Genomic DNA, 15,532 nt, shown 5'->3' with positions numbered 1-15,532 from the left:
ATAAAATAACAGGCTCATTAACTACCTTAAAAACTTAAGTTTCTATTAATTGACTCACCATTTGTATGAAACGCATTTCAGGCTTTAGCTTTTTTGAGGGGAAGAAAAAGCACAGCACAGCACATTGGGCATTACACTGGATACTCTTACAAACAGCACAGAAATGTATTATTAGCAGGGATCTGGGTTTTCCATTTCCCACAGAAAAACAGAGTAAACTGGATTTTGCCTTTTACCAGAGGCAAATGTGGATTTCTCATTTTACTAAAGAAACCCGTGGATTTTGCTATTTTGCAATGAGCTCCCTGCAGGCTAGCAGAGTTCCAGCCTGCAGGGAGTGGAGAGGAAGTGGGATCAAGGCAGAAAGACATAGGACACCATGTACATAGAAATGCACATGGCCCCAGGCAGCCTGCAGAGCAGCTCCAGCAGGTAAGTGCAACAGGAAAGAGGGGTTGAGGCCCCTGTAGGAAGGGAGCTGGGCAGGGCTGCAGCTGCTGCCTAGCCGGGAAGGGCTTGGGGCCCAGCACCATAATGTGTGGCTGCAGGGGCGGGCTGTGGGCTTGAGCTTCCACCCTGCTTCCCTCGTTTAGGGTGACCTGGTGTGGCTGGGGACAGCAGGGCCATGCAGGGATTCCTCGCTGCTGTGAGCTGTCCTTCCGCTGACGCCCTGCTTCCCTCTGCAGTGGGGCTGCAGCAAGGGCTGCAGCATGGGGCTGCACCCCGCAAAGCAGCAGCAGGTGCTGAAGGCACATTGCCAGGGCAGTAGGGGGGCTGCTCGCAGCAACAAGGAATCCCCATGTGGCCCTGCTGTCCCCAGCCATGTTGGGTCACACCTGCTGGGCTGGGGAGGCCCTAGGGGAGGGAAGCAGGGCAGAAGCTTGAGCCTGCAGCCTGCACCTGTCCCAGGTACAGATCTGGGGGGTGGGGTCCCACCTGCCCCCCAGGAGTACGCACGGCAGCAGGAAGCTGGCTCTTCCTCTCCCCTGGATGAGCTACCAGCGGCCCCCTCCTGCTCCCTGCTGGGGCCCTGTAGCTGCACATTGCAGCCCTGGGCCCCAAGCCCCACCTAGCTGGGCAGCAGCCTCACCCTGTGCCTGGCCCGGGTACAGATCTGTGGGGCATGGGTCCTTCCTGCCCCCTGGGAGCACATGCAGCAACAGGGAGCTGCCCTGCCCAAGCCCACAGCGGGGGGGAGTGGGGGCAAAGGTCTGCAGACCCAGGTCCGTAGCCCTGGCAGCTGGGGGGCCTCTCCAGGAGGGTTGGGGGAGCAGGGGCTGTGGGTAGGGAGTGAAGGGTACTTACAGGGCCAGGGGGGTTCTGGGAGGGCCTTTAACTTTACACATAAATTTGTGACTTTTTTAGCAGAGAATTTGGTTGGTTGTTTAAAATCGGGGAAAACCAGGTTCCCTGATTGTTAGTTAGTATTTACTGTTACTCAGGTTTATTTAAAGCAGGGGTGTCAAACTTATCTGGCCGAGCCAGAACTGTGGTGCAAGACTAGTCCAGATGCCAGATTAATGGCATGGATCAGACCCACAGATGCTCCCTTCCCCACATGCCAGATCCAGTAGATGTGGTACCCACTGTAGCTGGTCTGGGACCCATCGGGAACAGGCCCGGCATCCTCGGTGCTTGGCTGCAACCACAGGAACAAGACATGGTGTGGGGCTTTTTCCCCCTCCAGCAGTTCCCTTCTCTCCTGAGAGCTTGGCAGCCAAGCTGGCAAGAGCTATGGCAATGGAGTTCCAGCATCACCAGGGTCTCTTTCTGTGGCAACAGCCAAGCACCTGGACAAGAGCTGCAGCACTGGCGCTTCAGCAGCACTGCAAGAAGTCTGATACCATGGCTCGTCTCTTCAGTGGCAGCCAAGTGCTTGGGCAAGAGCCGTGTTGCTCAAGCCTTCAGCAGTACTGCAGGAAGAGGCCTGGTATCATGGGCATTTGGTTACCACTGCAGGAACAAGCCATGATGCTGGGGTTCTTCCTGTGGGGCTGCTGCAGCTCTAGAATCCTGGGTCTCACCCAGGTACTAGCTGCCACTGCAGGAAGGCCGGCTATTTGGGACAAAAGTCTGAACTAGATAACCTGGCTCTGGGGGCCATATGTTTTAAACCTCTGTTCTAAAGCATCTTACTTGCACACAGGTCAGCTTTCCCTAGCCAAGTCAATAAGGCTGACTTGATTCAAGTCTTAGAAATTGTGTACATTACCTTATATATCAAAAAATTTGTGACTACATATACACAGCAATATTTATTTACATATTCTACCTCTACACAAAACAAAATCACTGCTGGAGAATATACAAATACAGACCACAGTTTTCAGATGAGCAAGGTGAATACAGACCATCGGTGATTGTTCCTGCCCCAGAAGATTCAGTTAAGCCATATCCTTGTCCCACAGGACAGCAGAAACATATGTTCATAAATCGCTGAGTTACTGCAGAAAGAGGAGCTCCTCCACACAGAAGGATGCGAATTCTGCCACCTAGCAGCATTCGTACTTTGTGAAAGATAAGGCTAAAAAGACCAAAAACGACAAAAAGATATTTTTATTGTTTGGGACGGGGGAAAAAAAAAACCCCTAAAGCTTACACTGACTTCAAATATCTTTCTTAATTTTGCAATGTAATATAATTTTAGTTTCATAAAACAGCATGCTAAATTTTAAGCTTTTTGACAAAAATTCACATGAAAAGGTTTTAGCTTTTATTTTCATATATTACTTGACAGGATGATGAAAACAGTCTTAGGGATGTATTATTGAAACTGTAAAGCCCTATGAGCTGTTTCTTATTGAACATTATCAAATAACTGGAGAAATTTACTGAGGACTAAAACATATACCTAGCTGGCAAAATTTGTATTCGTTAGGGATGCACCAATAAAGATTTTTTGGGCTGATACCAGGGGCCGATTATTAATGAGCCATATCGGCCATTACCTGATTGCCAATAAGCAGCCCTGCCGCTTGGAGAGAGTAAGTCTGTTGGGGGGAATGGGCAGAGTGAGGGGAAGGAGGGAAAGAAGGAAAGGGGTGGGGAGAAGAGGGGGGAAGAAAAGGGTGTGAGGGGGCAGATTGAGGCCCCCATGGTGAGGAAAGGAGTGGGGTTGGGACTAGGGCAGGTGCTGCCCAGCTGAGGCAGTGCACAGGACGAAGCCATGAGCAGCTTACCCAAGCAGGGTTACAGGGGGAAGGCTGCTCCTGCCACTGCAAACACCCCTGGGGGAGGCATGGGGGGGCATGTACCCCCCGGACCTGAACAAGGGTGAAGCCAGGTTGCCAGTGCGGTGCTGGGTTTTTCCCCCAGTGGGGAGGAAGCTGGGTTGGGGCTGTGCTCAGGGCAGGAGCTACAGGGTGGGCTAAAGCCATGCCAGACTTTACTGTAGCCCCCTCCAAACCCCCTCCTCCCAGCACTGCCACCACCCACCCCAAGAGCAGCCCTGACACCGCCCTGCCAGGAACAGCCCAACACTGCCTCGGCCCCAGCCTGCAGCAGCATCCCACAATCACCCCACACATAGATCTGGGAGGCACATGCCCCCTCATACCTCCCCCAGTGGTGCATGCAGTGGCAGGAACAGCCCCCCCTCCCTCCCGTGGCCCCTGGATGAGCTGTCCCGCACCTCACTGTGCCCTGACTGGGAAGAGCCTGCCCCAGCCCCATTCCTTCTCTCGCTGCAGGGGCCTCTCTCTCTCCCCCCAACTCCCCTCCTTCCCTCCCCCAAAGACTTACCAACTGCCAGGCTGGCCCGCACGCATGCTGTGGCTGCTTACATTCATGTAGCATTTATCTGGGACATTAAAGTCAGCCACATCAACCAAAAGGAGCCAACTGTCAATTATGTCAACATCAGGGTCAGCTCTCCTCATCCAGTGCAACTACCATTTTGATGAGTATTTAAAACAAATATATGAATAAAAACAGAATGGAAAAATTTACCTGTCACAGAGTGGTGTAGTGTAGCCTTTTGAAATTTGGTCCATTTTATAATTGTAAGCCAATATAAATAGATTCCGCTGGAAACCGGACATTGCATTCACTTTATTCATAACATTTTTGTAGATCCGATCCATTATTTCCTAATTACAGAAAAAAGATTAAATATGACTACGTTAATATCAACACTAAAATGCATTTCATAAAAACCTATGGTCTAGAAATGCTAGTACAATTTCAAGCAACAAAATCATTGCCATTTTCCCCTCTTTTATTCGTTACCTGGAGCAAAATCTGTCAGGCAGGCCAAGGAGTAAAATTTGAGCAGAACACTATGCAATTCTGACCTACGTACTGCTAATTAATGTTTGTTGCTGACTGCAGCTAAAGTGTATTGAAGTCTATGCATCTCCTAACCAGTTTCTCATGCTCTATTGGCAAATGTGGTGTGGAACCAGTGTATCAGCTAGCTAGCTCAGTATTTTCAAGTGCAATAGACAAGATTGTTTCTGATTCTTATTTTAGGGGATAAATCCCTATAGCCTTCTTGCTATGGCTTCATTGCTAGTAGAGCCTACAAAGGGACAGTGCCCTAGATTTAAAGTTAAATGGCAAGATATAGATTAATTAAGACAGTTATGAAGTTTTAATATACAAAGAGTATGGTGACTAAAATATTTTATTCTAATAGTTTGCACTGCATTCTATCTCAGTAGCTTAACTTACTGCAAAAAGTAATGTATTTTATAAATAACATATACTTTTCAAAGTATGCACATCTTCCCCTCCTTCCTCCCCTTAAGCCTACAAATGTATGGAAATTTATCCCAAGCCCTACTTTCCACAGTCTTTTTATGAAAAGTTGGCAGACTCATTGTCAGGCACAATTCTTTTTAGAAGACAAGAGAATGAATTTTTCATGCTATTTAAATTTTGCTTAAAATTTTAAATTTCCTTAAAATGTACATGTTGTTGGACAAATGCAATAAAAATCTAGCCTACAGATCATATTTAAATACACTCATGTAAATGACATCTAGGTTACCTACTATATGCAGTAAAGAGTGACAGAAGCTGAAATATCAGGAGATGGATTAAGTTTTTTCAACTTTTTTATGCATGTTTCCAAATCGCGTTGTCATCCAAAAGGCATGAATGTTAACAAATTGTAAGACAAACTCATAATTCTGGATGACTTCAATATGCATATCAGGTCACACCATATAACCTGACAGACTGGTGAAAATGGAAAAGGAAAGGGCAACAGCAACAGTCTGTTACTCCAATAGGGAGTGCACCAGTTTTGTAATTACGAAGACTATATTTTTAGCTCCCCATAAAACACTTCCTGGAATCACCCGTCCCAAATATTGACATTTGTCTGCAACATTACCAGGCAAAGAAATATGCATGATAGCAAGATTACCAAGCCCGTGAAAGGATCGTCATCTCATCTGTGCAAATTTCAACATACATGTCAAACCACCTACAAATCCCCAGAACAAAAGCCTTTGAAGAAGCTATACGTGACCAGAGCCAAGGTTTATCCTTTAAACAAGAGCCACACAAAATGGCAGCTATCAGCTGAATACAACCTCTGGCATCACTGAAGCTAACTGGACATGCTTCAAGAAACTGAGCTGAATGTTGTTAATACAACTTTGATGGTCAATGAAGCCGACTGGAAGTCCTAGAAGGAATCTACCTACATTGCTGGTTTGAACTCTTGGGGTTCAACAGTCCAAAAACATCAAAACAGGTCAAGGAGAACATAAGAGAGAGACAGCTTGGTGAGATCTATCACCAGTCAGCGTGGGGTGACTGCTAAAATACCAATATTCAAGAAAACTGCTTTTAACAACATTCACAATATTCTTCAAATCTAAACTGAGATCCAAATGAAACAAGAAAGCTAATGAGCTCGCCACACTTGAACTGAAATGACATGGAGAAGTTGTATGATGTACTTAAAATAGGGTATGGGCCTCTTTCAGGATTTCCAATCCTCTTATGAGTTCAGATGGAAACATTCTTCTGAAAGAAAAGGACTAAATTATAGAAAGATGGCCTAACTATTTTGAAAGCCTGTTTCAAAAGGAATCCAGCATCAGTAATGAGTCTATTGATGAAATACTTCAGTGTGCTGTTAATGGAATTCTTTCTACACAGCTTAATGTCTCAGAGACCAAAAAAGATGATCAAAGGACCTAACCTGATGCCATTCTGGATGAAATGTACATAGCTGGCAGAGACTATTTAATCCAGTGTATCAAATATCTTTTCTGTCAACATGGCATTAAGAAGTGACCCTCCCAGAATATTCAGAAATTTCTTTTGTCCACACACCCACACAGATTAATCATTTAATACGCAACAATCATTAGGAAACCTCCTTATTAGACATTCCTTTCACGATTTTTCCAAGAAAGATGCCAAACCACTTTAACTTTCCATGTCACTGAGAAATTGCTGCCTGAAGGCTAGGGCATTTCTAAAGAAAGAAGAACATCAGACCTACTTGCTGCACAGCAAATGTAAAAAAAAATGCACAGAGCAGAATATTGTGTCCTTATTGCTCTACACAAAAGTCTTTTGTCACTATCAGCAGAAGGCATGCTGACATTTCTAAGATTTGCTGCCCTGACCAATTTACAAATTCACTAATTTCACTGCGAAGGTTAGACAATTTCATAGGGAGGTGATGTAGGAGCCATGGAAGATAGAGATATCTCCACTCTATGTCTACTAATAAATGATGCAACAGAAGGCTGTATTCCTGCATCAATACTATTCAATGCATCATTTGCCACCATATTGTTCATTGCTTATATGATTTCAATAAAGGTATTCAAATTATAATCAAAGCTGTTTAAACCCAGACAGCTTCAAGTGAAAATCATTCTCTAGGAACATGTCCAGGAACTTCTATTTGCTAATGACTTGGACCTGATACCCATGCCTAGGAAGATATGCAAGTCATCATGGGCTACTCTGCACTCATACATTCACATTTTGCACTATTAGTTTTAAAAAGAGTGAGGTAATAAATTGGTCTATTCTTAAAAGCCAATCACCTCCCTGGATGACACAGGCACTAAGTTATACATTAATTAAGCACCGAGTTGCTCTCATATAAAATTCAGTTTCCAAAAAAAAAGTTCTAAAGCCAGCAGAATCATCAAAATTATGGATTAGTGGATGCATAACATTGTAAATAAAATGGAAAGTCTAAGAGATAGCCCTAACCTCTTTAGTCTTGTGAAAACTGCCATTTGACTGTAATTTAAATGGTTTAAGAATAATAAAGAAAACGAAAAGACAATATAGTTTCCTGAGTTCTGTACTGATCATATATGCTAAGTTATAAGTATTATGATTATGGAGCTGCAACAAGGACAGTCTTCTCATGTTGTTAGGATGTCTGATAATCAATCACCGCTCCAAAAATAACCAGCCCTTTTATGGACAACTGTGCTCTGGTAGCCATGTCCATGTTCAGCATTTAAAAGATGAAAGGGTTGTTTAAACACAACCTTGAGTCAATGCAATGATGCTCATGGGAACAAGAAACCCGTGAGTGCAAGACATGGTACACAATGATCCAAGGTGTTACATCTGCTTTGAGAATTAACCTATCAGGATGCAGAACACAAGCATCTACAACAAAAACAAACATAAGGGTCAGCTCTCCTCATCCAATGCACCTACCATTCTCAGTCTATTCTGCAACCATGTTTTAGACAAAACTGGAATTAATCAGCTACCATTTGAACAATGAAATAACTTTAAAAGGTATTAAACTTACTGGTACAGCTGCCATTAGGGTTGGTTTGAGCACAGTAATATCTCCTTTACTTCCTTTCTTTATTTTTGAGGACTAAGAGAGAAAAATAGGAGGAGGTTATGCACAAAATTTTATCATGCAAAAAGAAATACAATAATTCACCTAAACTTGAAGAGTTTACATAGCTTTCACTTTAAAAGCTGAAAATCAGACCAGTATTATTTCTGATATATAATATACTGATTCATACTTTGGAAATAAGAAGTTTCCACCATTGCTTTCCTATAATATTTTGAAACAAATTAAAAGTGTTAAAAAAACTCCTTGTCTGACATACATAAACTACGTACCTGATCAGATAATGTCTGAGGGGATGAGTAACCAATACGGCATCCATGTGATAAACAGACAAGTTCAGCACTTAACTCCAGCACATGAGCAAGAGGCAAATAGCCAATATAGATGTCTTTTTCCCTGAAAATAGTTTTAAAAGACACAATTGTACTGTAAAACTATTTAGCATTTTCAGGAGAACCATTCATCTTAATATAAATGAAACATCCTAGGGAACTAGAAGGGGTGAAAGCATGTCTGTATCTAAGAACTAATTTCATGTTATTGAGCACAAGGGTTTGTTTCAGAATTTGTGAAGCGTCTGCTTTAAATCTGGGACAGATAAGCAAAGCACGTTATTTGCTTTACTTAACAGGGAACAAAAAAATTGTAGAATGATCACCTGTAACTGAAGTGACAAAGAAATCTCAATGGGCACAATTCAATACAAGTCGAGTACAATCGCAGCAAAGAACTAGAAAGGGGAGTGGCCTATGATGAGTTTTAAGCTCTCTATGTCATACTGGTACTGGACTTCTCCAAGAGCTTTAGCATTCCCAGGCATAACGATGAACTCACAGCACTTTATGGAATCTAGGCAGCATTGGGTACTACAGCTCTGTCCTTGTATACATCCTTCCAATCTCGTGGCTATTTTTTTTTCCAAGATTCAAAATATTGCCAATACATGCTTTAACTTTTCTCCCAGTAAGAGGTCATGCCCTTAGCTTGAAGTAGGCAAGCAAATTAATAGCACTCTTTGAAAAAAACCTGAAGAAAATGGTCCAATGCCTGCTCGCAAATGAAAAATATTGCTCCACCAGCACAATGCAAGTCTCTGCTATAACAGTAAAGCTCATCTGTGAGAGGAGATACTTTCTACAGGGCCAATCTGAGACTAGGAGTTCCCAGAAGAACAAAGGACCAAAATTCTATCTATTTTGTTCCATGTAGAAGGTACATGGCAGTGCATGCTTTGACCTTGTCTTCTCTAATAAATCTTATCAAAACAAGACATTCCACTGCATGTATTTTCCTCTATAAAAGGACAGTATGAGGGAAAAACAGCACAAAAAACATTAATCACATCACTTTAAGCATTTCTGGCAAGCACTCCAATATATCAGAAAGGTAAGTCTGATACAAAATATGATTTAAGAATCCATATGAAACAGCTAACATGTTTAATAACAATTGATCTAGAACAGCAGTTCTCAACCTTTTTAGACTGATGCCCCCCTCAGAAAATGCCAGCTCTTAGTTTTCATTAATTCTTTGTGGAAAAAAAATTCTGTTGGAAAGAACTCAGTCTACCATAGGTTAGAATATTTTAACACTATGAATTCCTAGTTGAAAACTCTTGGCTTATTTTGTTAATACTTAATAGTGCTTACACTGCATGGTACCCCAGTTGAGAATCACTGATCTAGAACTTCATGTAATTACAACACATCCTTATGAAAATTGTCTTGGGTTTGGTTACTGATACATACCCCAAATGTGGAATCCTTTCTGCCATTCCAGTTATACCAGAAATAAGATTGCAATGAGAAATCATAACTCCTTTTGGAACTCCTGTAGATCCACTTGTGTACATGATTACTGCAATATCGGAAGGTACAGGCCTGGCCTGCTGCTTGTTTACTGTAATTTTAATTTAAAAAAAAAAAAAAATACACAAAAATGTGTAGAAAGCATACAGAACTTTGACATCTTAAACACTAATATATATAACATTCCTTATTCTGACAGACAGCTCACCGGGCCAGATTGTAGCCAATTCTGTATGTCTTCACAAGTAGTAAGATAAAAGTTATCCCCAAAATTGTTTACTCCAGGTGCACATACTACATAGCTATAACAAGCAAAGAGAAAGCCTCTTGTGAAGCTTCTACACATCCTGCACACATATGGATGGAAGGGCATGTGGTGAGGGGAGAACAGACAGAGCTCTGGCTCCAATCTCAAAAGGCACATATGATTTCACAGAAATAGCAGTGACCCAGTGTATATCCCCACCAAAAAAGTCTGTAAGAAGCTGAGAGCATGACTGAGCCAATTTGCTTCCTGTATGCTCCTGGGCCAGAAGGACTCTGTTTTACACAAATCTCTGGTTGAGCTCAACTAAAATCCTTAAGCCACACTATGCTCTTATGCAACATCCTCTGTGAAACTGGGTGTAATTTATTTAAAATGAAAGTCTCCACAGAATTCTGGGGATTTAGGCTCCAGTTCTGAACACATTTACTTGTCCTTTACGCCTATGAGTAGTCCCACTGACAAAGAGCAAGTTCATCCAGCCCCACCAGCCAGATGAGGGAAACGGGAGTGCCATACATCTCCCCACACACTGGAGCCAGTATGCAGGGACATCCATTACGGGCAGCTCCTGCAACATGCGCTGGCACCAGTCTGGAGTGTGCACTACTTGCAGTGCCCCACAAGACTGGCCCCAAGTGCTGGCTCCAGTATGGGCTAGGGCCAATCTAGTCGTGAAGCCAGCATACAATGTCAGTGTAATGCAGTCGCCAACTTGTGCACCATATACATTACACGGTTGCCCAACATATGGCCTGCCGGCCGCCATGCCATCCACCAAGCCGTTTTCTGAGGCCCGCGGTGTTGTGATGGGAAACGAAAGTGAACACCGTTTACTTTCGTTCCCACCCCTTCTCCCTCCACCAACCCCTAAGCAGCTTCCTAATGGCTGCCGAAGGGCTACGGAAGGGACAAGGTTCCCGCACACACCGCGTCAGCTTGACATTGCTGACGCAGTGTGTGTGGGAAGAGGAGCAGCTGTGTGCCACTCGGGATAGGATTAGCCCAGCCGGAGCAGCAGGGGCTCAGCTGCACTTTCCCCCAACCTGCGCTGGTCAGCCCCAAGCAGCACATTACTCTGCCACCGCTTCTGCTGGCTGGTCCCGACCCGGCCGGGCTCTTCCCAGCCCCAGTAGCACGCGGGAAGCCAGCTTCAGCTGCATGCTGCTCCGGATGGGACAGACCCACCCGAGTAAGCACCAGCCAGCAGAAGTGGCGGCGGAGTCTTGTGCCACTCGGGACTGACCAGCGCAGGTAGGGGGAAAAGTGCAACTGAGCCCCTGCTGCTCTGGCTGGGCTCATCCTAAGGTTCATTTCATGTTTGTAAAATGTTTGGAGAGTCTCACATAGATGCACTGCATAGAAATGCAAAATATATTTTGACTTATTTGGCTGGCACCTTGGGCTGAGATTTTCAAAGCTGAGTCAAAAGGCCAACTTCCATTAAAATGAATGGGATTTAGAGGGCTCCAAATCTTTTATGACAACTTTGTAACATGCCTACCTACCCCTTTTTGCAAATCTCAGCCATAGTCTGGAAGCTCAGCCAAAGAACATAAGAGCTTCTGAACATACGAGCATAAAAAGTGCCCTGTTTGGTCAGCCCCATGGTCCATCTAGCTCAGTAACCTGTCCCGAACAGTGGCAGAAGTGGATGCTATAGAGGGAGAGTTTTGAACTGGTTAGACCCATGTTATTGTCACGTCCTGCAACTTCACTGGTGTCAAAGGTTACGTGACATCACTTCCTGATGTGATACCACTTCCTGTGGTGTCTTTGAATACGGCTTGCCAGCCCACTGGGTGATAAAAAGTTCATGATCCGGCCCCACATTCAAAAAGGTTGGACACCCCTGATATACAATACGTAAGGGTAGACCCAGAATATGACACATGCAGCACACAGGGTGGGTCTGAGACCAACCCGCCAGTCATATTTTTGACATGCCTAAATAAGATTATTCACATGCATGAAGTTAAATACATCCATAAATGCAACATAGTGGCTTTCATTTGCATTGTTTATAAAGTTAAACATGTTGTGCAGATGAAATTTACCTTTTATGTTCAAGGTCAAAAAGAATAAATGAAAGTTTTATATCACAAGGAGAGCTACTAGTGCAACGCCTAGAGAGGAGGCTGACTAACCCATTCCATTATAAGGCTCTGCTTTTAGTCACTTTTAACTGCCAAATTTCAACTGTTTGGGCTGAAGTTTTCCATGCAAGGTGTCCAAAATTATGTTTATTATTTCACCAAAGTAAGTTCAACTGCTTCCCAGAATAAGTTAAAGAAAAGCATGTTGTTTTGTCCCAGTTACAAAATTGTTTTCAAAATGTTTGAGTAACTAAGGTACAAACAGGGAAACATAGGCGACTGGTAGGGGGTGCATGTGCCCCAACTGATGGGGCTGGTGCCCCCACAACGGCTGACACTGATACTGTCGGTAGGGCTGGTGCCCCCCTGGCAGGGGGCAGCTTCTGCAGGTGCCCCCCCAGATTCAGGAGGTATCAGTCACTCATGCAGAGAACCGAAATCCCTCAAGTCAGGTATAAATAATTTGCCTCCTCTGAAGAAACATCAAAGTCTGTCTAAATTTTAAGATTCTATTGGACTTTGGCAACATATGCACTAATGATACCCAAACCCAAGCCTAAAATTGCAGAGTAGGATTTTTTTCCAGTAATAACCCTCCTGACAGCTAAAGAATGCAGCTTTGGACATAGAGACTGAACACAGAAAGGCATGTAATACTCCCACTGCTGGCGCACATCATAGGGGGTGGGGAAAATGAAGTACCCAGGCTAGATTACAGCGAGAGAAGAAGCATAGCAGACAGAGACAAGCTGTCAAGTGATAAAGGCACCAGCTGAAAGATGCAGAGCAGAAACAGAAGAGGCTCTGTATCTTAGTAGGCAAGGAAAGAAGGGCCTGGAAATAAAAGCACACTCCTGTCAGACCTTGAAATAGGATCCAGGATTTCAAAGTCACCTAATTTCTCTACTGCCTAGCAATTGGGCTGTAAATACTCCTAATAAAGCAGCATCTCATCCCTCTCTAGCAACTGGTCCAAGTAGAAGAAAATATCTTGCTACTCCTGTCTATAACTCCATTAGATCAGGAGTTTTCAACCTGTTTTTTAGTCGGTGTACGCCCAGTGGCTAATTAAGAAGCAGGGAGGTGCCCCTGCCGATCGATGAATGTGGGGAGAGGGGGTACAGCCAGCAGCTGATCGATGAGAGGGGCCACAAGCAGTGGCAAAAGCAAAAGCACCGGTGGCAAAACCAGAAATGCCACCAACAAAACCGGAAGTGCCCTGCTTCTCCACGCCTCTGCTGCATGCCCCCTGGAACTTTCCTGCATACCCCTGGTTGACAACCCCTGCATTAAATTAAGAGGCGTAGGTTTATGCTGAATCAAGTGGTTCCATCTCTACTAATGATCCATCCCAGAGCCAAGATGGTGGTTATAACCAAAATGAGTTTGGGGGGAAGAGGGTTGGTTCAGTTTTTGTAAAATGTGGAATACTACTACATTTAAACTAACCCAACCATTGAATTCATCTTACAATTCCAATGTTAGATACGCCAAAGTTACCAAAATTAGGGTGACAAACAAAATTATTTCAGCACCCCTTTGCATGTACTTTGATATAGACTCTTATTGCATGATCATATGTGATTTTTCTCCAGGGAACTACTACCTCATTCAGTGCCAGGGACAGACAGTGCACAGAAATTAAATAATTCAGTATGAAATTTAAAGGTCAGGACAGCCAACCCTCTGGCAGCAAAAATAAGATTAAACTTGCACAGCAAATAAAGCTGTTATTTATACGACCTCTGATTCACTTGTAACAGAAGGTGAAAAATGCACAATGAAAGAGGCAGGAAAGTACACAAAAAGAAAGTATTTTCTTGTTTATGTAGTACAATAGCATCTAGAGATTGGATGTCTCTCCCTGATCATCAAGGGTTCCCACACTTACATTTGTACATAATCTTGTATTTAGCAAGACCAAAAAAAAAAAAAAAAAAAAGGGATTTAAATATCTAAAAGGGACAGGGGTAGTTGGAAGGTGGGATCAAATTCAAAAACTTCAGCATTGAAAACTCCTGGTCTGCTACCTCTAAACCACACAAAAGCCTCAGTTTAGTCCAGGCTGAGCAATTTGGCACCGATTTCATTCCTAAGCCCAGTTGGGATTGAGAAACTAAGTTCTCCCCTGAGGGGGTTTATCAGCGAGGCATTTTCACAGTACATTTATAGGGATGACCATCACATAAAATGCAAGAGCTGTTTAATATAAGATACGAGTCTCCCAAATGACTGCCCTAATAACTAGGCTACAGAGTAAAGCTCACTTTGGCTCTTGCTCTGGTCCAGTGATTCTTGATTTCCAGCTGTGGATAAAAGTAACACTAAACCATTTTAAAATGGACTGTGGGGAGAAGGAGCATGAGCCTGGAAGAGGGCATGAGCTGATCCAATATAGAGTTTCGTCTGTCCACTCCCAGAATTGTACAGTGCAACTAAAACACTGTAACTATAAACCTGAATTAAACAGATTTAAAAGTTGCAACAGTTTAGTTGTGATATCTTTTACTGAATCAACTTTATCACTGGGAGAGATGCTGAACAAAACTTTCAGGCCATCTTTGCTTTTCATAGATTTTCTAGACCATCACAGCTACAACAACACTCCAACAATTTAGTTTCTACTTTTAATGGAATAGAACAGGGAGATGAAACAGACATATCTGATCACCTTTAAAAAACTATATTTTAAAGTGGTTTAACTACTTATGTCGTTAAACATCCTCTTTTGCACAGTGAAGCAGCTTCAACAAGAGAGGTGAAGAATGTCTCCACCTCAGAACAATCTATAATAAGCTGGGGGTCAGGGCACACTGTCTTGGAAGATGACAAAGGTGGGTCAGAAAATCCTCAAATCACAGGGAACAGAACTTGGGAGTCCTGCATCCTGGGTGATTATTCCAAAACCTGGATAATCATAAGGGTAATTTGGTCCAACCCACTAAACAAATGCAGGTAATGCCCCCCATCCTAGTAACTATGGTTTAAAATAAAATAATGATTGCTTCTCTGTTTCTGAAAGACAGGTCTTCTGTAACCTGAGATAAAGTCCCATCCTGTGAACCCTGAATGGAAGTTCCCTGCAGCCCTGATTAAGGTGCCTCAACATTAAGGGTGGAAAGAGATGTCAGCTGACATCTCATTTTTATGGTGGCACAAATGCTGAGAAAATAGATAGATGCCTTTCGTTGCATCATGTGAAAGGAAAATCAGTTGCACAACAAGAAGCGGTAACAGACTCCACCACTTTATTGTGGTTGACACCTATTACTTTTGTGGTGCTTTCCCCATTCAGCCACACCCATACCTAGGGTCCGTCTAGGCAGGGGAAAACCACACTCCCCCATTCAGCCAGACCTTCCAAAGGAATCCCCCCCCAGAACAACTGCAAGTGCAGAGGGGGAATGTAAGTATCCTCCTCCCTGTGCTTGCAGACACATGCAGGGAGAATCCCTTGCAGAGAGATTTCCCCACACACATCTCCAAATATGGAGGAGGGACCTCTGTTTTTTTGCAGTGGCGACATGCAAGGGGTGCATGTGCACCCGTCAGGCTG

The 15,532-nt window shown here is 43.6% G+C and overlaps 1 protein-coding gene across 7 annotated transcripts in view; it reads right to left on the bottom strand.

Moving 5' to 3' along the window:
- ACSL3 (acyl-CoA synthetase long chain family member 3) overlaps positions 1-15,532 on the bottom strand; it is a 128,778-nt gene that overhangs the window by 13,050 nt on the left and 100,196 nt on the right. For all 7 annotated transcript variants that reach the window (XM_090051792.1, XM_090051797.1, XM_090051794.1 and 4 more), the window contains 5 exons: positions 9,556-9,706; positions 8,080-8,203; positions 7,751-7,822; positions 3,949-4,088; positions 2,352-2,524 (listed from right to left, as the gene is read on the bottom strand). In XM_090051792.1, the coding sequence (XP_089907918.1) occupies positions 2,352-2,524; positions 3,949-4,088; positions 7,751-7,822; positions 8,080-8,203; positions 9,556-9,706 (660 nt within the window). The remainder of the gene's footprint in view (positions 1-2,351; positions 2,525-3,948; positions 4,089-7,750; positions 7,823-8,079; positions 8,204-9,555; positions 9,707-15,532) is intronic.

Source organism: Crocodylus siamensis, chromosome 6 (assembly GCF_052110815.1).
Source record: "Crocodylus siamensis isolate JL-2025a chromosome 6, ASM5211081v1, whole genome shotgun sequence".
Classification (NCBI taxonomy): Eukaryota; Metazoa; Chordata; order Crocodylia; family Crocodylidae; genus Crocodylus; species Crocodylus siamensis.
The sequence above is the reverse complement of the archived record's forward strand: the minus strand, read 5'-3'. Positions and strand labels throughout refer to the sequence as shown.